Source organism: Corylus avellana, chromosome ca7 (genome assembly GCF_901000735.1).
Source record: "Corylus avellana chromosome ca7, CavTom2PMs-1.0".
In the NCBI taxonomy this organism is placed as follows: Eukaryota; Viridiplantae; Streptophyta; class Magnoliopsida; order Fagales; family Betulaceae; genus Corylus; species Corylus avellana.
Window position 1 is genome coordinate 28,705,491 of NC_081547.1, and position 24,910 is coordinate 28,730,400.

General features: G+C 36.3%; 3 protein-coding genes across 4 annotated transcripts; 1 reads left to right on the forward strand and 2 right to left on the reverse strand.

Moving 5' to 3' along the window:
- The first annotated feature begins 7,908 nt into the window (after window positions 1-7,908).
- Window positions 7,909-12,614, forward strand: LOC132187748 (glycosylinositol phosphorylceramide mannosyl transferase 1). Its single transcript, XM_059602165.1, has 5 exons — window positions 7,909-8,534; window positions 9,300-9,696; window positions 10,297-10,460; window positions 10,585-10,655; window positions 12,199-12,614. Exons 1-5 carry the CDS (start codon window positions 8,338-8,340, stop codon window positions 12,357-12,359), a joined length of 990 nt encoding a protein of 329 aa, XP_059458148.1. The 5' UTR covers window positions 7,909-8,337; the 3' UTR covers window positions 12,360-12,614.
- Window positions 12,615-13,304: 690 nt separating this feature from the next.
- On the reverse strand, window positions 13,305-16,691 carry LOC132188298 (uncharacterized). Of its 2 annotated transcripts, none has more exons than XM_059602720.1 (4): window positions 16,615-16,691; window positions 15,268-16,008; window positions 14,616-15,178; window positions 13,305-14,096 (listed from the first exon to the last, which is right to left on the reverse strand). In XM_059602720.1, exons 2-4 carry the CDS (start codon window positions 15,982-15,984, stop codon window positions 13,850-13,852), a joined length of 1,527 nt encoding a protein of 508 aa, XP_059458703.1. In that variant the 5' UTR covers window positions 15,985-16,008; window positions 16,615-16,691; the 3' UTR covers window positions 13,305-13,849. The 2 variants fall into 2 exon arrangements, with proteins under 2 accessions (XP_059458703.1, XP_059458704.1); XM_059602721.1 differs by having other exon boundaries at window positions 15,268-16,005; window positions 16,615-16,657.
- A 2,711-nt stretch (window positions 16,692-19,402) lies between these two features.
- Window positions 19,403-21,267, reverse strand: LOC132186736 (nematode resistance protein-like HSPRO2). The gene has a single exon (XM_059600762.1). The coding sequence runs from the start codon at window positions 21,094-21,096 to the stop codon at window positions 19,696-19,698; it is 1,401 nt and encodes a 466-aa protein (XP_059456745.1). The 5' UTR covers window positions 21,097-21,267; the 3' UTR covers window positions 19,403-19,695.
- Window positions 21,268-24,910: the final 3,643 nt, after the last annotated feature.

Sequence of the window (24,910 nt, forward strand, 5' to 3'; positions counted from 1 at the left end):
TAATTGAATTTATTTTTCTTATCCCTTGGCCGACCAATCATTTTCTGAGTTTTCATGTTAAATGACTCCAATGCCCCGCCCGTATGTTTGTTGAAAGTGACATTAGATTATCCTATTTGGCACAACCTCGTCCATACATCTGTGAGTTTAATTCTATGAATGAGTCCACCGTCCATGTGCTTAAACAACGAGAAAAATGTTGGGTTTTTGGTTTTCCATCTTTTGTTTAGTCAAAGTCAGTCTCACAGACTGGGGGTCGGTCCGTCGGTTCCTTGGCTACGTCAAATAATTTCGGCTCGTGTTGTGTACTGCATACGTGGCTAACAAAGATTGCTCGATACATTGACCACTAAATTACTTAGCGCTCACCCCGTGGCAAATTGGCAATATTTCATTTTGGCTCCTCTTTCATAAATCACCATTTTGTTTTGTTTTGATTAACTGTGGTATATATATACCATGATACGAGATTTATTTATTTATTTTTTAAAATTCATATATATATATATATATATATATATATGGCCAAATATTATCAGTCCCACAATCATTGTAGAAAGCATAGGTTATCATGCATGCTTCTTTTTTCACATGGCCAGGAATAATTAGTTCATCATTTTCTGTTAAATAAATTTTGCCCTTCTAATTGTGTTTTTATATACGAGCAGAGGAGCTAATGATTAGATGTTCATACGGCAAAGAACCGCACTACCAGACATGCATGGTGGCAGTTTAATTTGTTTAGATGATAATCATGGGTTCCTGGAATTTGATTATACTAATCTCGTCAATTAATATATTCTGGTCGAATTCTTTAATTGTAGGTGACATGCATGGATAACAAAAAATAATGGCCATGTCGCATATGCCATCGTCTCCGAATCTTTTTGGGATTTTTCTTCATCATCTCGTTCTGGAAAATTAGAGGTTCAAAGACCCAGATGCACTTCTTCCATTTAGGACAACTACTATAGAGCCAGGTTATCACTTGGACCACATGAGCACTTCGATGGCCAGATTCTTTGGGGGACTACCAAAGTGGTCATGTGTTGCATGTATCGCAGGTTTTGGACCCCGTCTTTTTGTGCATATACTCAACAAAACTATTTTGCTAGGGATAGCGATGGAACTAGAATTTTAGGCTTGGGGATTAAAACCAAAAAGAAAAATCTTTGAGGGGAGGGGGATAAAAAGTTAATTTAAGAAGAATTTGTATAGGTTTTTTATTTATTTTTAAAAAAGTATGGGATAGTAACTCTTTAAGCTTCCTCCCCCTAGCTTTGGCTATAGAGATAGGGTATCATTTATTCTCTGGAGTCTGGAGGGGAAGAGATATCTAAGTTTGACTTGCCTCAGGTGAAAAAATCATTATAAATCTTTCAATGCAAAAATAAACGATGAAAATGAAGTTCTCTCCCCATTTTGCAATCTAAACCGTTTATTTTATACATAAAATTTTTTACAATTTTTTCGCTGCAAGCAAGCCAAACGGAAAATACGGTAAATACGTATAAGCTAAAGGAGCTAATTAATCACTCATATAGAGGACTTATTTAGTGCCTAGTGGAGTAGCTTAACCTAATTAAGCTTAATTGCTGTTACAAGTTGTAAATTCAACTTCTATTAGATTATCCAAAAGCTATTACTTAAAATTACATTATTCAATTGACTGGCAAATTTAATATAATTTGGTCACATTCTAAGGTTTGTTGGGTTTAATGTCAGAACCTAATTGCGTAGGTGAATAAAACAATAACACAACGGACAAGTATTCCCAACTAAACATTGTTGAAATTCTCAATCATGATAAAATGGTGACGAAATAGTTTTATTTTAATATATGTATATATTTTTTTATGAGCTACCGCCCGTTGAATTTGGGCCATAGCTTTTGCTGATATGGCTGTATATATCACCATCCCTAAACAAGTTGCCTGACAACAGCACCACCCCTAAAAAAAAGAGAAAAAAAACAGTGTTATTTGATGGCTGTATTTGGGCATTCTTATGTTTGCTTTAATTTGTTCATATATTAATCATCTTCATGACAGAGATAGCAAGACAAAACTGGCTACCCTATGAGTGCACCTAATATATCCTATGCCATACGTACAGCCATAGGTAGTTTTTAGTGCTAATTTTGGATGGATTACCAGCTTTTTTTTTTGAATTATGTTAAAGAAAATTCTTTAAATTTTATTTATTAAATTAATACTTATCCTTAGCCAATATGATTAATCTCCCATGCATGATGTCAGTTTAATAGGAAATTTCTAAGATGGAATAGTAAGGCTGAATTAAATGGCATCAAGATGTGACTGTGCATGCACATCACTATCCCTTACAAAGATGGCTGACAAGCATTAAAAATAAATAAAAAATAAAGAGAGAAAAGCGGAGAATTATTTGATGGCAACAATTCATTGCAGTTTGGCATTTTTATGTTTGCATCCCAAGGAAAATGGATAACTTCACTTTGTCTATAAATTAATAATCTTCACGACAGAGATACATTGCAAGACAAAATTGGTTCTCTTCTCCATCCCCTCCTCCAGATTGGAAAAACTATTTTTACATTTTTATTTATTTTTAAAATTTAAAATTTTAAAAATAATCTATTACAATTTAATGATAAGGAAGATTTTGGAAAGTACTCGTCACTACCAAACCTTGGGTTAGAAGCAAGCCGAAACGAAAAGAATCATCTCGATCGAAATGGCAGACAATATAATTGAAGCACAGCGTGAAATTCCAACCACACATCACAACATGACAGCGATAGCACCTATTGGATCGTTTCCTCGTAGAAGGTCGGTTGCACTGTCACCAGCTATTGCAAGCTATATAGTTGGAATTCTAGGGTTTTGTAAAATTCAGGCCGTCTAAATAGAAGGATAATGAGATTTCTTTATTTAGGATAAATTTTAGAAAGTCCCCCTGAACTTTCAGCCAATTTGAAAAATTCTCCTTGAATTTTCAAAACTCTCATTTAGGCCTCCTGAACTTTAGTTTTCTCTCACTTTGAACCCTTTTAACATTAAACTACGTCGTTTTTGGGCTGGATAGGTGTTTAATTTTAGGATACAAAACGACGTAGTTTAATGTTAAAAGAGTCCAAAGTGAGAGAAAACCAAAGTTCAGGGGACCTAAATGAGAGTTTTGAAAATTCAGTGAGAGTTTTTTAAATTGACTGAAAGTTTAGGGGGGCTTTCTGAAATTTCTCCCTTTATTTATTTTTGGGTAGGTGAGTCTGGTATTTTATATTATTCTAAGCAAGCAGGTCTTGTAATTCTAATTTTTTAAGATTGTTCGAATTTTACTAACAAAAAAAAAAAAGAGATTGTAAATAAAAAAATAAAAAAATAAAAAATTGGATAGCCTATTAATAAGATATCCTCACCTACTATAGCCAATGGCTAAGCCTACTCTCTTAAAAGTTTATGTAACCCATGTATAAAAGTTACTTTATTGCCTATTGCCCATCCTACATAGTGATTATTATACATATTTTCTCCTCTTCACATAAGCAAACTTTCAGGCAAGCCAACTTTTAAAGTGATGTGTATTGTGTTGCCTTTTACATCTTAGAGCATTTTTTTTAGTAGGTAAGATAGCTATTGAAAAAGCATAAAATTTTATTTTAACTATTTATTTTTTTATATACAATTTAACAGATTTTTTATTCTACTATTTACTTTTTTTTAAATATCATTTTGTATGAAAAATAGTGTCAAAGAAAGATGAGGAGTGAGTAAAAGAAAGAAAGTGACATAAAGAAAATAATAAACAAAGTTTATAGTGTAAATAGTAAATAGGCGTTTTCAAGGGTAGCTTAATCAACTGTGGACTACGCTTTATGAAGCGAAGGTAATTAATTCGAATCCCCCATTCTTCTTCCTTTTTGTGGACATGTCAAAAAAAATAAAAAGTAAATAGGCTAATAAGTCTATGTAAAAGCACCTATAATAATCAAATTTGACTATTATTAAGAATTTGGCTATTCTTTTGAAAATGTTATAATTAAGGGCCAATTTGTGATGCACCAAAGTGATCTGAACGTTTTTTCTACTATATACCCACGCTATTCTTTTGAAAATGTTCTAATTAAGCCAATTTGTGATGCATCAAAGTGATCTGGACGTTTTTTCTACTATATACCCACGCTGTGTCCATAATTCAATTCAATTACACCCAATTTCACCAAGGGACGGTCACATGGCATGTTGCAGATATTGCAGAGCAAAACACAATTCAGCTTTTGGAGCGGAAATACACGATGAATTATCTCTGGTTTTTGTTTTTTTTTTTTTATTCCACTCTTAAAATTGCATAATAAAGTTCCGGCGGGTCTCGGTGACGTCTTGATTGGGTATATCGATTTGAGAATAAGATGCTCAAACTCGAAAAATAGTTTATGATTTTCAAAAATTGAAACAATTTTCTGAAAAATTAAAGAGGGTTTTTTTTTGTTAAATCGAAAATATTTTTCGTTAACTACTATTTTCGAACGCACCAAATACTCAAAAATACTAAAAACATTTTTCATAAGTAATTTTACACAAAACAAAGCCTAAATCTCCCTTAATTTTCATAGCCGTGAAAACTCAAAATACACCAAAACAAAGCCTAAATCTCCCCTAATTTTATATTAATTGTTTTTAAATTTATTATTAAGTGATAAAATTATCTATCTAAACTTATATATGTGTGTGTAATTTTTTATATGATTGAAAAAAAAAAAAAAAAAAAAAAAAAAAAGGACAAAGAAGTTATTGGATCGGGATTTCTTATAATTCCCTATCCCAAGCTTCCGATGAGGTCCATTGAGGCTAGAGTTGAGACCAATTGAGAGGGCTCAATCAATGACGAGGGATTGGGATTTGTTGGGCATCTCATCTCAATTGGAATGGCAAAGCTGGCTGGGTCTCAAAATTGGGCTTCATTTATAGAAACGAAGGAATAGCTCCTTAAAATAAAAACCCCAGTCATCTATAACCCAACTTCTGAATACCCACTATATGACTATATTCAACGTCCTTTTCGCAAACCGACAAGAGGCGGGCCTAATCTTCTTGCCCCGCTCTTGCCACGCCAGAATTCTAAACACTCATCATCCATTTTACTTTTATATTATTCGATTGATGTGGCCGTATTTATTAATTTATTAATTTTTTATTTAATAAATATTAATTTAAGGATTGATGTGCCTCTCGAGTTCAATCCCTTAGAGCATTCATGCCTTTTTTTTTTATTATTATTATTTTTTTTATTTTTTAAAGCGTATTTATGTCAAGTTTTTTTTTTTTTTTTTTTTGATAAATTATGTCAAGTTAGCTAAAGGTTATTTTAACTATAATTATAGCAAATTTGAGTGAAAAATCGTTTTTTTTTTGTTTGAGTACATAAGTACATAATAAAGCAAGAGAAAGAAAGGAAAAAAAAAAAAAACAACTAACTAAGAAAGCAATAAAAAGTCTGGAGGGTCTTTTCCACCGGCAATAGGAACCGAAAGAAAAGGGGAAAGGTGATAGAGAATGCAGCTAGAAAAGTTTATGGCCGTGGCCCAACGTGCCGCATAATGGATGCAGAAGTTTGCACTTTTTGTGACTTTCCTAGCTTCCTAAAAGGAAAATGCTGTGATAGAGTCAATAGTATCTAAGATAATGAAAGAAATCCGCCAATCAAGAGAAAGATTGGGTTGCTAAAGTGCTAGAATGATAACTTAAGAATCACCTTCCGTAATAAATTTACCAATATGAAACATGACGGACTAATTTCAGAGATCATCCGAATAATAGAGCCATTCGAATCCCGGCAAATCATTGCTTGAACCAAAAAAGTATTTCTAATAGCAATATCAAAGTTGATCTTTTTTTGTTGCTCTTGTTTCTCTTCTCTTTTTCGCTGTCTTTCTTTCTCTCATACTCTCCCTCTCTACTCGAATTTTTTTAAATGTGGTTGTTAAAAGGAGACAAATTTTGAAAAATATAACCGTTAGGAAAAGATAAATTTTTTAAAATATGATTATTTGAGAGAGAATAAATAAATCATTGAGAAACAATATTTAAATAAAATAGTAAAATTTAATAAATAAAATAAAAAAATGAATAATTAAAATAGAAGAAAAATACTTTTTTTGAGCTAAAATAAAAAGGACTCCTGAAAATTAAACTAGTTGTTGCAAATGGAATTGATACGTGGCAGCTCATATTTGGTCTGCATCTGTCGGTCAACTTGGAAAGTTCCTTTTTTCTTTTTCTTTTTCTTTTTTTCTGGGTAATTAACCATTACGATACAGTAAACTAAAATTACAAAATGAGGGAGTGAAGACCCTAACAAACACCTAAAAAAACAGTTAATTCAGTACACGAAAAGTCGAAAACGCCAAGAAAAAGATTCCCATTGTTGACGGAAGGAAAAGCAGCCACATTATTGTCGGTGTAAGCTAATTTAATTTATAAAATATAAGAAGTTGGAGGGGTGAAATCACCCTTTGCGTATCTAACAAAATAAAAAATCTAGTACACGCATTTAAAATTAATTGCATCGAGTTTCTGTGAAAATGACCCAAATAGTTATAAAATAGATAATATTAGTTAAAGATATGTTTGGGAAAACTACATTCAAACTTATAACTTACTTGCAATCATCTTCAAACTAATTTTTTTTTTTTTTTTTTAATTTAAAAAAGGTAATAATTGATATTCATTTCCAATTCATAAAAATGATAGATAAGTTACTGTAATAGCAGTCAATAATATACCAATTAAACTTTTTTTTTTTTTTTTGGAACTTATATAATAATCATCGTGATTCATGAATTATTTCAGGTTTCAAATTAAATTTCACAAATTATTTAAAATTTTTAAATAACACAACTAATGTATACCATTTAATACAATGCAATCAAATTTGGCCGGCAAAATAAATTTGTTTCCTTTTACTTGAAGTTGAGGAGATCTATAAAAATAATAATAACGGTACTATTTACACTTATTTATTACACATATTTTATAATTATTAACATAGCATGTTTAAAATTATTATTTTTTTATTTTTTAAATGATTTATATAAAAATCACTTAATATACATATAAAATGAAACATTATGTCTAGGGGTGTTCAAGCGGGGCGGTTATAACTACTCCGCTAACCGCAAGGCGGTTATTAAAAACCGATAACCGCTTAGGACGGGCGGTTAATGGTTTTATCGCTTAGGGCAGGCGGTTAATGGTTTTAGGGAGAAGAAAAAGTATATAATAATATAAATATATATTTTATATTTAAAATATAACATCAAAATGACATCGTTTTGAAGGAAAACAACCACTCACTCACTCAGCCTGATTTATACAGATTAGGGTTTTATCTTATTCTCTCAATCTCAGACTCTCTCTCACGACTCAAGTCTCACGCGGTGCTGTCCCTCTCTCTCTCTCGGACTCTCTGTATCTCCTCTCTCTCGTCGCCTCTGTCTCTCCTCTCTCTGTCTCACAAGTTGAATAGCTGATGACCACACCCCGGTGAATTTTTGTCTATTTATTTTTTTAGTTTATGGGCTACATGCTTGTAGTTGTTGAGAAAGTAAGGAAAAAACCCACAGATTGTTACAATTATTTTACATATAAAAAAGCTATTATAAAACCGTCGATTATTAATTTTAGTAACCACTAATAGTCGGTTATAAAATAAGTTATTAAAATTTAATAACCACAGCCGCTAGCCCAATTTATGTCTATATAAGGAAATTTCAAGATCAAGCAAGAATTCAACGCACAGTACGCAATAAAGGAAAGATTCCAAAAAAAAAAAAAAAAAAGAATTCAAACTCGATGGGTATTAATTGTTATCCACACGGCATGCCAACCAGCTAAACAGTGATAGTCAAACTTTACATATCACGATTCGTGATCCACGGTTTTTTTTTTTTTAAAAGATTTTCTTTTTAATTAAAGATTATTTTAATTACTTAAAAAAATCTTCTTGATGATACATACCATTACGTCGCTGCTCACCCTCTAGAGAATCTGTGTGTCCCTAATCGAAGCAAGCTCAACGGTTCAACACTTGCATCTGAGAAGAAAATGTGAGATCAGGCCGTGGATTAGACGCGAGCGAGACATGGGCTTATGAAATCAGTGACATCAGCGAACCATCACCGCCAAAAGAATCATCACGGCCGTCAATTCTTAACTCCTTTCAATTCGAACACGATCAGGCCTACGCTACACCATAATATTCCCCTTTCTCTCTCCGAGAAACGGACGGCGCCGGCGGGAACGAGAGCCGGTGGGAACCGTATGGACGAATCGTTGTTGGTCTAGAAGGATCGCGGTGATGAGAGGGAGCTTGTTGAGCCGTCGCGCGGCGCAGCGGCTCCGGCAACTCGCGATCTACACCCTCGGATCGGTCAAGATCAAGCTCCTCCTTTCCTGCATCATCGCATTCACGGTGTTCGCGCTCCTGAGCGGCGGCTCGGGTTTTATGGGATGGAACAACCACAGCGCTGCTCTGGACCAATTATCCGTTCCACGGTGCGTACAGTTAGATGCACAAAAAAAAAAAAAAAAAAAAAAAGAAGAAAAAACTTGCTGATTAGCATCTTAATTATACTTACTAATATCATTAATATAATTATATATTTTTTGCAATAGGTAATTATTATAGGCTTTTATATTTTGTGTGTGTGTGTGTGTTTATTTTTTGGTGTTTTCCATGTTTAGTGAATATTAAAAAAGAAATATAGTTCAGTTTGACCGGGTCCTGGATTTGTGCTCCATTTTGATTATTCTAGTTGATTCTATTTGGTTTTGGTAACAAATATTTAAACGACTATATATATATAAGTTTGGAATGGTAGTACTTCGTGGATATTGGTTCTGGAAAGTGGTTGAAGAGGAAAATATTATATCCAAAATGGTATATACACTTAATTAAACTCTGCGTGTTTTCTATTTTATTTTTCAAAAAACCTGTTTTAGATGGTTCCTTTAATATATATTACTCCTCAAAGGCTCATAGGGTTCACAGTTCTCACACTTCACATGTTACCTGAAGGCAATTTTGATATGGTCACATGTTATGGTGTCAAAAATGTTGTGAATTAATTGATTTACCAAGCTTTCCAGATTAGAGATGAATTTATTTATGTAAAAGGATAGCATGGTTTGAGCTTAATGCGTAGTCACAAATAGTAAGAATTTGTAGGAGTACAATAATAGGTGGATTCAACAGCCTTGTTCATTCTTTTTTACCATTTTATCATACGCATTCATGTTGGATATATATTTTGTGCACAGGAAAGGATATGCTATTGTAATGAATACATGGAAAAGATATGATCTTTTGAAGGAGTCCATTTCTCACTATTCGTTGTGTCGTTGGCTTGAATCTATTCATATAGTGTGGAGCGAGCCTAATCCACCATCGGATTCTCTTAAGAAATTTTTGAACCACATTGTAGAGTCCAACTCTGGAGGTGGGCGACGAGTTGAACTGAAGTTTGATATCAACAAGGAAGACAGTTTGAACAATAGATTCAAAGAGATTAAGGATTTGAATGCAGATGCCATTTTTTCCATTGATGATGATGTTATATTTCCTTGCTCCGCAGTCGATTTTGCATTTAATGTTTGGCAAAGTGCACCCGATACAATGGTGGGATTTGTGCCGCGTGTCCATTGGGTTGATCAATCGGTATGCCTTCATCTTATATTTATTTCCTGTTTTGGTTGAACTGTTATTTCAGATAATTTCTTACCCTCAAGCTAGTTAATCTAAATTCTTGCACGCGCATATGTTTCTCTGGTTTTGAGGGTAAAAACATTTGCATAAGAACTGTGTCCATTAACAGAGATATGACTTCTCGTTGCTTGGAAACCTTTCAATGGCTTCTGCGCTAGGCCAAGCCATTTTCATTCATGGTATTGAAGACTATAGATGGAACAATTGCCTTGTCATTCACTGCTCGAGTTTTCTGTCCTACCAAATGTGACAAAAGGGATAGCACACAGAATTACACAGAAAAGAAAGTTGACAAGTTGTCATAGATCTAAACTTATAGATCAATCTGAAGAAGCAACCTTATTAGGAACCTGTTAATATGGTAATGTATTGTATATAGCATGAGTATTAAGTCCTGAGCTAAACCTGTAATTTGGACCCCATTACGGATTTCATTTTATACCTTCTGCCATTTATTCACTGTTGGCCTTACCTAAAAGGAATCTGGAAGCCACCTGCATTTTGAATATCTGAAATCTGTCAAAAAAATTTTATAAGTCCATCTCTGTGCAGAAAGGCGGCATTGATTACTATGTATATGGTGGTTGGTGGTCAGTTTGGTGGACGGGAACTTACAGTATGGTACTCTCAAAGGCTGCCTTCTTCCACAAAAAGTATCTCGGTCTGTTCATGAATGAAATGCCAGCATCAATTAGAGAATTTATAACCAAAAACAGGTTCTTCTTCATTTGATTATGTAGCTTACAATTCCCCCCCCCCCGCTTTTGTTGATAATGTTTTCGTCATTTGACATGTGTCATCTACAAGTTTATTCACTCTATCATGGAATGGATATTCCAGGAACTGTGAGGATATTGCAATGTCTTTTCTTGTTGCAAATGCCACTGGTGCTCCCCCAATATGGGTGAAAGGTAATGACTTACCTAATAGAAACTATGTTATTGTCCATGAATTTTACTTCTTGATCTCTCCTTTTTTTTTTGTTTTTTTTGCAAGTCGTATGCAGTGTCATACAAGTTATGGGAGATATGATAATTATGATAATTGGAATCTAATACAAACTATGTTATTGTCCATGAGTTTTACTTCTTGATCTTTTTTTTAATTACAAAAAAAAAAAAGTCTTATTCAGTGTCATACAAGTTATGGGAGATGATGCTAATTTTAATAAAGTCTGCTGATTACTTATCAAAAAAAAAAAAAAAAATGCTAATTATGATAATTGGAATCTTTTCAAGTTGGGACTGTTTAGTAGTTTTATAGAAAACATACCCAGCAGAATTCAAAAAGCTGTCTTAACTTGGAATCTCAAAAGGAGAGATGTGCCCTGAGCAACATGTGGGGAACCATGGAATTTTGTTTTTTAATTACATAATGATTGTTGCAAATTTCAAACATGCTAGTTAAAGGCACTACTGAGGAAGCCTGTGGTGGAAAATTCTTAATCTTGTTCTTATCCCTCACTTTTACAGCCTTTAAATTTTTCAAATTAGAATTGCTTACATGAGCATCTGCAACTACCAAGCCTCCCCAGTGAGGATTGGTAAATTCACGGTGCAAGTTAAAATATTATTGGCATTGAATGCTTAACGTGGTCAACCAAAACATCCACATTTCTGCTTGTACTCTTAGTAATCAGCCTTTGAATATCAAATACCATTTGATCTGTGCTCCATAGATGTACCGATGAAACTTTTATTAGACCTCTGGCTTAAATGGCACTTCTCCCTCCAAAAGAATGGGCTGAAGGATAAGGTTGTGGATGTTCAAGACCCGTGATAGGTAGCACCAGTACCTTCTTTCCTGTTGGATTCTTATTAGCAGCGGTTTGTAGTGGGGGCTTATATGGAGATGTAATTACTTGCATGCCCACTGTCTTGATAGCATTGCAGTATGCACAAGCATGGAATTTTCTCCTGCCGGTGCCAACAGTCTTTGACTTTAGGTGGCTTGTTTTGCTGAGTGCTAGAGCTGTTGAAGGATTATGTACCGGAAGTTGATCCTGAGCTAGCATTGGGATCTGTAATGTGGTCCTCAATAGACTGTCTTCATCTTACTGAAACTTTTTAGTGCTTTGATTTGCTGCAACAACAAATTTTTTTGTGCAGCCTAGTGTTTCCCTATCAAAGCTCCTATAACCTTTAGATGCATTTTGAGAGCACATATTATAGTATATGCATGTCTGCAATGGTATCCAATTGACTTCCCATTTGTAAAAATGGAAGGAAAGATAATTATATTTGATATAGGTAGCAGCATCTGCATGAACTGTTTCCTGATTGTGGTGGTAGTGGCAACTGAAGAATATAAGTCAATTATTTCCTAAGAATGAACTGCACCTAATAGTTGGAAAGATTGTCATTTCTGCTTATTCACGGTATATCATTACCTTTGTTTTCATATTTACACTTTGTTTATATCTTTCCAAATATGTTGTCGGTGCCGTCATTGCAGGTAGTATATTTGAGATTGGTTCAACTGGAATCAGTAGCTTGGGAGGTCATAGTGAAAGAAGAACCCAATGCGTTAATCGATTTGTTGCAGAGTATGGGCGAATGCCTTTGGTATCTACGTCTGTAAAGGCCGTCGATAGCCGCAACATTTGGTTCTGGTAATGCAGTAATTCATACTTCCTTTCTATTGCTGGATGCCCACTCTTTTTGGTTTAGCACGTTGAGTAAGAGTTGTCCCGTTCTTTTTGGTTCCCGAGTTGTAAAATATTGAACTTTCTGCATCAGTTAGTGTTTGTCGATAGAAATCATCACATCCTTTAGATTGATTCCTTGTATTCTGATCTTGTAAAACAATATGGAAGTTCCCATTTCAGACTTATACTAGTCTTCTGAATAGATTGAAGTTACTTTTTTTTTTTTCTTGGTTAAGTGCCCCTTTTGTGATTTAGCAGGTATGTATATAGGCACATCTTTTCTTCATTCTGAAAGCCAGATGAAACTTCCCTTAATTATGTCAAAAATGAAGAATTTTGAGGGTATTGCAGCACCAATATGATATGAAATGAGTAGAAAAGGTTATCCAGAATTTCCCCCCCATTATTCAAGATATCCTTGTGCTTCTGGCAAAGTTTCCTTAATGGTTGGCAAATCATGTCTTTAGGTTAGGAGTGCAAACTTTTATGCCCATAATATTGTTTGTTGGAAAGAGAAAATAAAAGACAGAAAACAAGAATGTTAACAAGCTGAGCCTAATAATCTCTCCTCTTAATAGTCTATCAATTTGCTTAGAATTCAACTATAATTTATCATAGTAGCTAGCCTACTTGTCATGCTGAATTATCTGCCTTGGTATCGCCTATGCTATATTGTAGAAATTAAGGATGTTGGTATACAAATATATTGGATGCATTGAGGTAGAGACCTTATTAAAACCTGTAGCGTCTAATTTATTTAACTTGGTGATGGCATTCTTAGCATGGAATTAGCATAATAGCAATCCGTCTGTTCTTGAATAACTTATTTGAGAAGGGTTTCTGTAATCAGTTGTATGAAATTTTATAATAAAATATAAAATGTAAGAAAACATGGACGCAAGATAGAGAATGAAAAACACAAATTTTGGGGTGATTCGGCCTTAGAGGCCTATATTCACCGCCCGAAAGTGCCCTATAGGGCTGCTTCTTTATTGAATGACTTGATTATATGATTGTTGTCACATGGTCTATTTACAGGGAAAATGTGGTAATTGGGGTAGGCCATAAAAAGGATAGATTTGATTACCGATAGACAACTAAGGTAAATACCTATAAATAAATAAAAAACCTAAATATTCTTGTATGCACATATAAACCAAATTATGTTGTAATGTAGAGAAGGGGTAATAAACTATAAAATATGAATAACATAACGATATTATAGTGTTATGCCACCATGACATGACCCCCTCCTTGATTAGAAAATTTAACAATAATGCTAGAAACAATACTTATATCTCATCATTATTCTATCTTCTTGATGTTTCAGTGTCAATCAACCTTTGAAGTAATTATTGTTTTTTTTTAAAAAAAAAGTCGATGACTGATTGGTATTGCCATGCTTGCAAGATGAGAAAATGGTGGAATAAAAGTGTAGTTTTTAGCGTTATTAAAAACTTAATTGTAGTCGTCAAATGATGCATTGAGTGGGAAGCAAGTCTCTTCACCACCAGTACTCCAAAGGAAATTGGCATACTTGGATGCATGGAAAGGGTTGCCTGGCTCAGCGGCCATTGCTTGCTGGAACCTCTCTTCTGCTGCCCACAGGTCATTTCGAGCCATCCACAAGAATTCTGCATATCGACTCAGTCCCTCGGCATCGAGTGGTTCCAGAAGCACAGCACGCTTAAAGCACTCTTCTGCCCTGCAAAACATCAAAAGAGACAACCTCATTAGTCATTAGCAACATCTTTACTCCAACAAATCATAACCCAATGAAAATATGTTCACTTTTCACTATCCTAATTGTAAAACATGAATTTCATAAAATTTTAATTAACGTTAAAATATTAATTAAACCAACAAATTTAGTATTTTCAATTCATTTAAGCTCTTGAAATAAGTGATGATTTAATTAATAGCAGAGTAAAGGTTTTGAGTTCAAACTCTGACTTCAGAGCTTACGGTCTATTTCAATAAAATATTCTATTTTTAATATGCAAGCAAAATAACGACATCGGTGAATTAATGGACATAAATTTTCTTCAAGTTGGGTCAGAAAAAACTAAATCTATAAATTTGTCAGTTAGCACATGAAAAATATATAATTTTTTCATTAGCATGTGAAAAGACATAATTTTTTATGATATAATTATTAAAAAAACACGTACTCAAAGAAGAAAACTCAAAGGAAATTTGTGATGAGAGTAAATTAGACACAAACCTGTCATTGTCATGAGCGACGAGGTGGAGGAATTGGGCATAGTTAGCGAGCAGGAGAGGATTATTTGGGTCCTGGTATAAACCCATCTGATACGAGAGATCAGTCTTAAAGAAATCCTCATAATCATCTGATTCCGGCTTCACAGTCACCGGCGAAACAAACCGTTGCATTGTTTCATGATCAAGAGCCACCCCTCTCATCTCTGCCTGCATCCTCGAAGCTTCCTCCACCATTGATTTCCACAAGTTCATCTCCTCCTCTGCGCTCAACTCCTTTTTCCCAAACAAACAAGCCTCAGATACCTCATCACCAACATGGCTTACTTTCCCACCACCACCACCATCACGATTTCCTATGCCAGAAGATGAATCGGAAAACGACCTGAAATCGTACTTAAACTGGGGTCGATTCTTGTTTTTTGTCTCTGTAATGGCTGCACAAGATATTTCCGGTGTAGCAGCAGCAGTGGTGGCAATAACAATGTTGTCGGCCATAGAAGATACCGTGAAATTAGCCAAAAGAATCATCACGTAAATCATAAGAGTCGGCGTCCGCGGAAAAACCTGTTACAATATAAATTAAAAGATTAATTTCATCATTTTTTTTTTTTTACCATTTTAAACTTTTGAGAAAAACAAATATTTAAGCAAACCTGTTGAAAGAGCCACACGAATGATGCATTCAATTCTCTCTGCATGTTATCAATGATCCCCTGTAAATCTTCACAGTAGAGAGTTTCCCTTATATGCAGCGCGTAGCTCTGAATCTCTCGAATCATAAATACCATTGAAGAGAATGCTCTGTTCACAGAACAGTTGTTGAGGTCCCCTGCTTCTTTCAAACTCTCTTCCCATTGTTGCTTCCTCTTGATTATGCGAAGCGACAGGGGAATTTCCACCCTGTTCGCTCTCTGTTCAATGCTCATGCGAATAATCTCATCTCTCTCCGGCCACGGCGGTGGCTCAGGCTGAATTCCTAGCAAAGAAGGCCCCAAAGATTCCAGCTTCAAAGTTCCAGTGCGTCTCGTTTTTCCAGAGATCTCCCATACGGTGGAAGCACTTTCCTTATCAACTTCGTCACCATTATCAGGCGGATTGAACCTCTTTTTCGACAATTCCTCATCTGGGAATTCATCAAAATTTGCACTACAAGCTCGCTTCATACCGTTTCTTCTGGAATGACATGACGGGAAATGAGCGGGCTGATACGCTAATCCACATGCAAGGGATTTATTGCGTTCACAATATACTTTCAACCATGAAGAAGAAGATTTGTCGGCTGGTTTTGGAGCAGGGCAGAGTAAAGAAGGAACCGTAAGCTGAAAAGTCTGCCAACTCTTCAGCCTTGGACAGAGTACCTTCAATGCCATAACCAGCTGTCAACCCTCAATCTGCTGAAGAAAAAACAGAGCACCCATAAGCAAAGCAGAGCACAGAGACAAAACTGGTTAGCGATTAATGCAGAAAAGGCAGGCATAGCTGTTGACTATCAGAGTTCATGCAATCCCGTGTAGAAAGGTCTCTCATTACCTATAAACACGAGTTAAAAATAGCTTTTCGTGTTACATCTAAATCTAAATAAATCTCTTTCACCTGCGATTTTGTTGGTCAAAAGTACAGATTCACAGAAAAAGCATTTCACCTGCGATTTTGTTGGCCAAAAGTGTATTTTTAAACAGAATCCCAGAAAAAACATCTCATTTTAAATTGTGTTATTAAAATCAGATTCCAAAATTTTAAAGGTTGATTAGGTTTTAAATCCAAACGAACCCATGTAGTCAAAGGGTCACAATCCAGCATATGATATCTTTATTAATGGTTTTGGATTTTGTAATTGATTTTGTGGGTTGTTCATGTTAATGTTTTTATTTTGAATACAGAAAACAAAAATTTTAACAAAGACAACCATTGATGCCTTTGTTGCACAAATTCAAAACTAACCTAAAAGAAAATTGCATACATACTTATATATGTATATAGTTTCTGCATCAGAAACTCACATAGATATCATGGGATCTTCGAGTAGGACAGATTCGAAGCTCGGAGAAGATGAAAATGGTCTTTTAGCTCTGGCTATGGGAAATTTTCCTTTATAGGAAGAAAATGTTTTACAGGGGAAAATCAAATAAATCCCAGCCCCCAGGAGGTTGAGCCTGTATTCTCTGGCTATATGGTATCACACGTAGGGGGCCTGGTGACATAAAAGGAAAAACGTTTTTAAGGTTATTTCTTGACCAGTACATTGGCTGACAAAGTTAAACATGTGAGTGAGAGGTATTATGATCTACACGTGGCCGTTAATGCTTTTAGTTTTCCGAGTCATGTGAACGGCCTTTTTCACAGGAGAATAACTTCTTTAAAATTGTGCACAAACTAAATTTTTTGTGCCCTCTAATGAGAGGTTAACACATCAGTTTAGAACAAGAAAAGCAAATGCACCCAAAACATAGGATCTAACCTCTAAAATCCCTCGTCTACTACAATTTCATAGAAAAACCATATCTCCTACCTCGAAGGAAAAACTGCAACAGATTGAGATGGTGATAAAGATTGGTTTGATTCAAGTTCTTCGTGTTTTTATGTTTACCAAAAAACCTCTTCAAAGTTAAGCTCTTTTCCATTCTTTCTTTTCTGCTTCTTATTATGTTTGCTTTCTACTCTCCCCAAAGTAGGGTATTAATAATCTGTTTCTGGACGAGGATTTGCCCCACCTCAATGATTTTGATTTGCTTTGTTCTTCTTAAGGGTGAAGTTGGGTGGAAGGGGGTAGCCTGCGGATGGCTGCATTTGTTTTTTCAATTTTACCATGCATAGAGTCAGATGCAAGGGAATCAAACAAATTGAATATTTTCGGTCGAACTAATAACACAAAGAACTTGAATCAAACTAGTCTTAATTACTATCTTCTGTTTCAGTTTTTCTGAGTGTATTTACTTTTGTTGTTCGAGACAAATGTATCAATCTCTCATTGAATAGCACAAATGGCTTAGTTTGTGACACAACCTTATAGAAGTCATTCTCTTTTCACAAACCAAACATCATGGACGACGCTCTCGACACCTGAAACTTCTCAGTCAAAGTAATGCAATTTATAAACATTGAAACCACAATTCAAGGCCTGATTTATTGCCAGAGTTGGCTATGGTCTTAGGCAAGCCCAATCCATCACTAACCACCCATAAGCATGAGCCTATATGAGGCAAAACTGGTCTTCTTAGAAATAGTGCTGAGGACCAGATTTCAACCCTACCTCGATCATGTCTACGTTCCCAGTGGTGGGGAAGGGGGGGGGGGTCGTTTCAAGAACTGCCTGTTCGTTTATGGGAGCAGAGACCGACCGTATCCGTCTCTAACATATGAATGCCATTTCGGATGGCCGCCTTAAAAGTCTCGACGATAATCTTATTTCAAACCTCAAGGACACGCATTATAATCATCGTCGTTGGGTTCACTTTAGGCTTTTGACTTAGAACCGGGTTCGTAGAATGGGCAAAACCGCAAGGACATTATCTCAACTATCATAGTTTCTTTATCAGTAAGATCATTTATCTTTGATTTTAGTCTCTACCAAATTCTCCACAACGAAAAAAAAATTAAAATTGTTGGGCTAATATTGATTTGATGTATACTATATTGTGTCTACTCCCACAAACACAGCCAGGGGAAATACTCCAAGCACAAGTGAAAATTTGCATCATCCAAGCGTAGTTATCGACAAAGTTTTTCTTTAAATTGGGTTGGAAGAATTTCTTTCAACCTAGTCTATAAATGTGATATGTGTTCTTTAAGTATGTGAAATGCACATATTTTTTAATAGTAGGAATAAAGTTAGAATAAATTTTATTAAAAACTCATATGCATCTCACATGTTATTAAAAAAAGGAACACGTATCAATTTTATAGATTAAGTTAAAAAAAATTCTTCCATATCCCATAATTATTAATTATTATATCGATTTATCGTTTTACGAATAAGATAAATCATAATAGCCATTTTCTCTCTATCCCATGCGTCCTCGGGCCAGACGTGGACATGCATAAATCCTTCCCCACAGTATACATCGTCAATTCAGTAATTATTTTTTCATATTTCTTGTCAATCCCCAAGTTGGCAATTTGCCAAGCCTCTATATATACTATGCCCACATAAATTATTATTTATTTATTTATTTATTTTGAAGTATATATGCCCACATAAATTAGATACCCACTTCCAAATAAGCAAATCACCCACTGCTTCCTTGTCTCAGATAATTTCGCATATCTTCCTGCCTTGTTAACAAGTTTCAAATACCAACTACTACATGCTTCGTCTTAATCCTAATTTCACGTCTACTTTGCCCTACCCTTATACGATAACGACCAACCCTAGCAAATTCGTTATCACTCTTTTTTATTCTTTTTCATTTTTCAAAATTAAGATTGAAAAATTTAACATGCAATTTTGATACATGTTACATATATAAGATTTTCAGACATTAAGTTACCGGAATAACTAAAAAATTCGAATTTAGGCATTATTAAGGCAACCTAAAAAACTTTATCTTACTTCGTTTCTCAAGCATGTGTTTTTTACGTGTTTTCATAGAACACATGTTATTTTTATAGACTCAATTAGAAGAATTCTTCGAACCCAGTTTTAAAAAAAAAAGAAACTCCTAAAAAACTTCATCATCTTGACTTTGGAGGAAAACTACGGTCCTCATTTTTTGATCGTATAGCATTCTTATGTGCCTTTTGTTAGAGTTTGTGTTATATGTTTTTTTTTTTTTTGCTGTAATTGAAGGATACTCTTCGAAGTTTAGACCATAATTGGTTGATTGGTTCATGAAGAGTTGGAAGAGCAATTGATAAACACGTTCATAAAAAAAAGCTATAAAAATTTTACATGAAGAGCTAATTCATGAACTAATGGTACAAGTGACACAAAATTCACCAAAAAAAATAAGTACAACAATACAAAGAATTAATTTAACTTTTTCATCTTTCAAGTGTGTAAACCTAGCGCTAGTAGTTGGAGTCAGACGAGTTGACCTCAGGTCAAACCGAGTCAGACTCGCTGTGTTCTCCGAGTCCACCTCCTATCCGAGCCGCACCCCACCGTGTTCGTGGCTCCAAAAATCCCCCAGAAACGTCTTTGCCGCGTCCAAACTCGGGAAATAAGTGGGCTCCATGAAGATTTGAGTCAGCGAGTCGACCGAGTCGGAACTAACCACAACTCGGTTTGCGTTGGCCTCCAAGCTGCCCATCATCACCACGAGCACTTGCTTGTACGCGAAGAAGAACCTCTTCATCGCCGACTCAATCGCCTGCAGAGCCTGAAGCAGGTGAATCTTGTCGAACTCTTTCTTCTCGCCGTAGAGCTTCATCGCCGCCTCCTGGATCCTGGGCCCACCCATGGGGTCCACCTCCACGCCGAGAATGGCCGGCACCTTCTGCTTCAGCTCTTTGCACTGCTTCGTGATCTCCACGAGACCCCTTGATCTGAAGCAAAACGGCGCCGTCTCGCTCAACGACTTGATGCACAACTGGTTCTTGAGCCTCAGAAAATCGTCCGGATCCATCAGGAGGTGAAGATCGTCGATCTCGGCTAGAAGCTTCCAGATCCGTTCAATCAGATAACAATCACTCGCGGCCTTTTCAAAATCTTTGCTGTCCACTCGCTCTGCGACTCGCTTCAAGAGCTGTTGCGACACATGGATCCACGATTCCAGGATTTGGTGCGTGGTGTACACCGCCCGGTTCTCCTGATTGTCGATGTGATCGCTCGGACTCCTCTTCAGGGCGTGGAGCTCGCTCGGCTTGCACACCAAGTCGTACTCGAGGTTCGGCTTGCCGGCGAGATTCGGTTCGCCTAAGCCGAGGGTGTACGGACATCTCAGCATCTCGCACTCGATGGAGTAGAGGATCTTCTGCGCTACGTCCTCGGCTTTGTGCCAGGTGGCGAGCCTAGGGAGGAGGCTGGCCTCGCTGATGCGGCTCACAACGGCTGTCTCACCTGGAGGCTTCCACACCTCGGCGTAGCTCCCGTTGCGAGCCAGTACTCCGTTGGATGACCTGAGATCAACGATCGGAGCCGTCCTTCCACATGTCCCTTCATCCTCGCATATGTTAGCGATAAGCTCTATCTGAGCCGTCGCAAGCGACTCGAGCCTCCGCTTCCACTCGCGGCGGTTCGCGTACGGCCTCGGGTCCGACAACACCGTTGAGACAAACCGGAACGAAATCTCCAAAGCTTGCAAGGCTGGTTTCAAAACAGGCTCGTTTCTCCAACTGGGAAACTCTTCGGAGCTCCAAAGCTTCCGTAGCTCCGGCAGTCGAAGATAGTTTTCGTAAGCGGTGGAAGCCGTGGCGGAAGCAGGGGAAATCTCGGCGGCACGGAAAGAAAACGGTAAGGAAACTTGGAGCTTATTGGAGAGTTTCGGGGATTTGCTTTGCATGTCGGTCGAGACGATCTTTGCTTTCCAATCCATATCAACCATTCTTAAACTGTGAGAAATTGAAGCGAAAGGGAAACGATAATCGCAATATTTATTTCTGGGTTTCTTTGAATTTTGAGGAACCAAGCTTCACAGAGAGGTATTTATAGGCCACATGGAAAATATTGAACAGCTAAAAGGCGTGTGGACTGTGGAACGAGGGTTTGAGCACGAAGAACGAGGCTTTTCAAAGTCACGTTGGTCTGGATAATTAAAATTAAAAAAATAAATAGAATAATAATGATTTTTTTAATTTTTAGTATAAAAATATCCAAAAAAGAAAAGTAGAAATGGGCACTCCAAGCTTATCCATTAAACCTAACGTAGAAGGAGTCGAGGTGTCTTTGCACGTACAAGGAGGAAGCTGCCCTCGTTGGAACCTAAGAATAGAATCGTTGAAGTTGGACCTGGGTCCTGTACAGTTCAATTAAGGCCGCGTAGGAGGGGTTGATCTCCTGGACCTCTTCTTTCTGTGTTCCTGGTCTCAAACTCAAATCTTATTTCGCCACGTTTCATGATTGGAATAAGCAACGCTGTGATTGGGTCCGCATAGTTTGATGTTATAGGCGTGGTGCAAAGGAGCGTTACTCCGGTGTTTTCCTAGGATGCTTCCTCAGTGATCCTTACCGATTCCAGTTGTTGATATGCTTACTGGTTTGACACAAAGTTCTGCGCCCGCAATCACGAGCGCTTTGATTGTCGTTTTACTAGGAAAGCAGAACTCAGAACTTTGTCCGTGCTTTTCGGAAAAATGCACAATTTTACAGAAATTATAAATTTCTCAAATCATAAAATTTAGATCATTGTTTAGGCAATAAAAAAAAAGTGCGTATTAAAAAGATTACGTGTTATAAGACAACCAAAAAGATAAAACAAAAGGACAGTTTTTGACTTAATGTTTTTTTACAACAAACCTCAATTCCCAACTATAATATGTCACGTTTTTAATAGACGATATTTTTCTAAGTCGCTTACGAAATTATAAAAATATACTCAATTCTCAATTATATTATGTAACATTTTTCAAGTATTTTGATACGTACCTAAAAACGGTCTAAATTTTGTAGATTGAGAATCTATAATTTTCTCAAAATTGTAAGAGATCTTGATTCTTGGTGTTTTTAGTTAAAAAAGAAAAAATCACCATTGTGGTACCCATAATTCAATGGTAAATTTGCAAATGTCTTGTACGGAGATGAGCAAAAATTATGTAGAAGAATGAAACAAAACATTTCTCCTTTATTAAAGAATCATGATAATTTTCATAAATGTATTTTAAATGGTTCGTTTTATTTTTTTTAATAATAAATTACTTGACTCTAATTATGTGCCGACACATATTAAGGTATAAAGAATTATATAAGTGTAGATTTTTTTTAAGATCTCATGCGCCCACAAAGAGGAGAAAACTCAAAACCGATTGATTTCATCGGATTAACATTGATAATGAGTGGACTAAAACAAACCAATTGGATTAGATTTTGCCTTCTCAGGTTATATTCAAGCCAAGCAACTTCGTTAAACTGTAATGGACAAAAAGAATGAGAAAAATAATAGAGCAACTTGGCTTTGTTTAGGATAAGGTTGAGCAATTAGATTAGGTTTGATTAGTTTACTTTTATTCATTGGACCACCAAATGTTGAGCCCAAAAGGCACGCCAAAAATATTTATTTGTTTTTGATTCATTTATCCATCTTGTTAGCATGAAGCTAAGGATTCAGGGTCACCACTAAATTGGTCCAACTTATGAAATCAAAGGAGTAAAAACATTAATAAAATGCCAATTTGGACATGGACACAGAATCTTTTGCAACATATTCCTCCATCAAAAGACGACTTTGCTAGAACAAACCCATTTAAGCAACAAACTCTTGGCATTGTTTTTGTTTGCCTTTTCTTTCTCCTTTTTACCTATCAATAAAGAAAAGAGTCCCATTCAAGTTGTTGCGTATGTGACAATTACCAATATTGCTTCTCCACCTCCCTAATTCCGTAGTGTTTGTCAACATCAAAAAGTGCAGCTTCACCAAACTATGATGAAGAGTTATTTTACCATAGAAATGGATTAGATAATCTGGTTACCCTATCAAGTTACCAAGTTGGAATGCCCTATGCTAACCACAATATAGCTAGGGTAGTAATTAGACCACATCTATATTTACCTAACTTCTTCCCCCCCACCCCCCAAAAAAAATAAAATTACCTAACTTCTTTTCATTCTCCTTTTTCTACTTTTCCTTTAACGATATATGGATAGGTGACAAATACAAGTACTTAATATGAGAAAGATTGACTGCTACCCCGCCGACATAGTCTGAGCAAGTGGCTAAACAGTTTTAACAGATACAGAATAATCCAAATAAGTGCTTGTACCTAGTTAGATAAAGGACACACCTAGGGTTGGCAGGTTGGGTTCGGGTCTACCCACTTGACCTGCCAACTCATTAAGGGTTAACTTGAATATGACCTACTAATAACCCGACACGATTCGTTTGACTCGTTAAAACCTAAACATGACCAATTAATTGCACCCAACCTGGTTTATGCCTTCAAATTCCTTTTAACAATTTTGCTGGGGTGTACCTATTATGACTTTTACTTTTCTTAATACAGTAGCTCAACAACCCAAAAAAAATATATTTTCTTCCCAAAAGAGAAAAACAGGCGAAAAGAATTAAAGTAGAGGATATTAACAATCGATCTTTTCATCCAAAAGAGCAATTTCTCTTGTTATTCCCGTTCAGATTATTGGGACTGGTTCCAAATGGGTTTTGGATAAGCTTAAGCTAGCGCCCCATTCCCTTTGTCCCATTCCCACATGACTGCTCTGCCCTCGGTTCAAAGGTGGGCGAAAGAAGCTTCACTTAGTTGGACTCAATCTCCCCGCGTTTAGCGCTCCAGAAAATCGCCGATCCCACCGCCGCTGATTGGTACACGTGTCGCTCACAATTTCGCTCCTCCAAAAGCTCAAAAAAAAAAGAAAAAAAAAAGACTCCCTCCCGCCTCCACACCCCACAGAGGTAGTGGCCTCCAACTCGGCAAACGTTTGGCGCCAACTAACCACGCGGGGAAAGCATGTGACCTGCCCCCTCTCCCCGACACGTGGCGTGGCCATCACGTGCCTCACACCCACTAGGCCACTATTATCCATTTACCCACTCTGCCTGTCTGGTCTAGGTGGCCGGATCAAGTTTCATTGGCGGTGCCAACCCAGCCGCTCAGGATCATGACACGTGGTAAATACAGTTGGTCCCTTAACGGTTATGTGGCTTACACGTCTAGATGGGGGACATAAGTATGTTGGGGATGGGCCGCCAAACCCTGAAAACAATTATAATAATAATAATAAAAACAAATATATTTTGATTTTTTTGACTTTGAAGGGAGTCAATTGTGACTTGTGAGCTCTTGCAGTTGCCTCTTGCACCGGTTTCCTAGCAAGGAAGCATGTTTTGAGGCGGGTTTACGGGGGCATTACCGATCATTTGGCACTTAAAAGAATGTGGAATTGGCCCATTGCATTTGCCGCGTCCTTTTCATTCATCTTTTCATGACTTTATCAATTGGATAGAGATTAATCCATTTCCGATCCCCTATCATTTTTAAAATTTTTAAATGCTAAAATTAATTGAATTGACTTTTTTTTTTTTTTTACATGTCCGTACAAGAAGAGTGAGAGAGATTTGAATTAATAACCTCCTCTTTATGAGGCATAATCCCAACCGATTGAGCTACCTCTTGAAGACAAATCGACTGTTTGTAGGAAATCATGATCTACAATTTTGTTACTCACATTTTTCTAACAATTTGAAAATT

Coding starts and splice junctions, on each gene's coding strand:
- LOC132187748 (XM_059602165.1), top strand. CDS start 8,338: ATGAGAGGGAGCTTGTTGAGCCGTCGCGCGGCGCAGCGGCTCCGGCAA. Junction 9,697..10,296: donor TCCATTGGGTTGATCAATCG/GTATGCCTTCAT, acceptor ATCTCTGTGCAG/AAAGGCGGCATTGATTACTA. Junction 10,656..12,198: donor TCCCCCAATATGGGTGAAAG/GTAATGACTTAC, acceptor CCGTCATTGCAG/GTAGTATATTTGAGATTGGT.
- LOC132188298 (XM_059602720.1), bottom strand. CDS start 15,984: ATGGCATTGAAGGTACTCTGTCCAAGGCTGAAGAGTTGGCAGACTTTT. Junction 15,179..15,267: donor TCGTGTGGCTCTTTCAACAG/GTTTGCTTAAAT, acceptor ATATTGTAACAG/GTTTTTCCGCGGACGCCGAC. Junction 14,097..14,615: donor GTCGCTCATGACAATGACAG/GTTTGTGTCTAA, acceptor GATGTTTTGCAG/GGCAGAAGAGTGCTTTAAGC.
- LOC132186736 (XM_059600762.1), bottom strand. CDS start 21,096: ATGGTTGATATGGATTGGAAAGCAAAGATCGTCTCGACCGACATGCAA.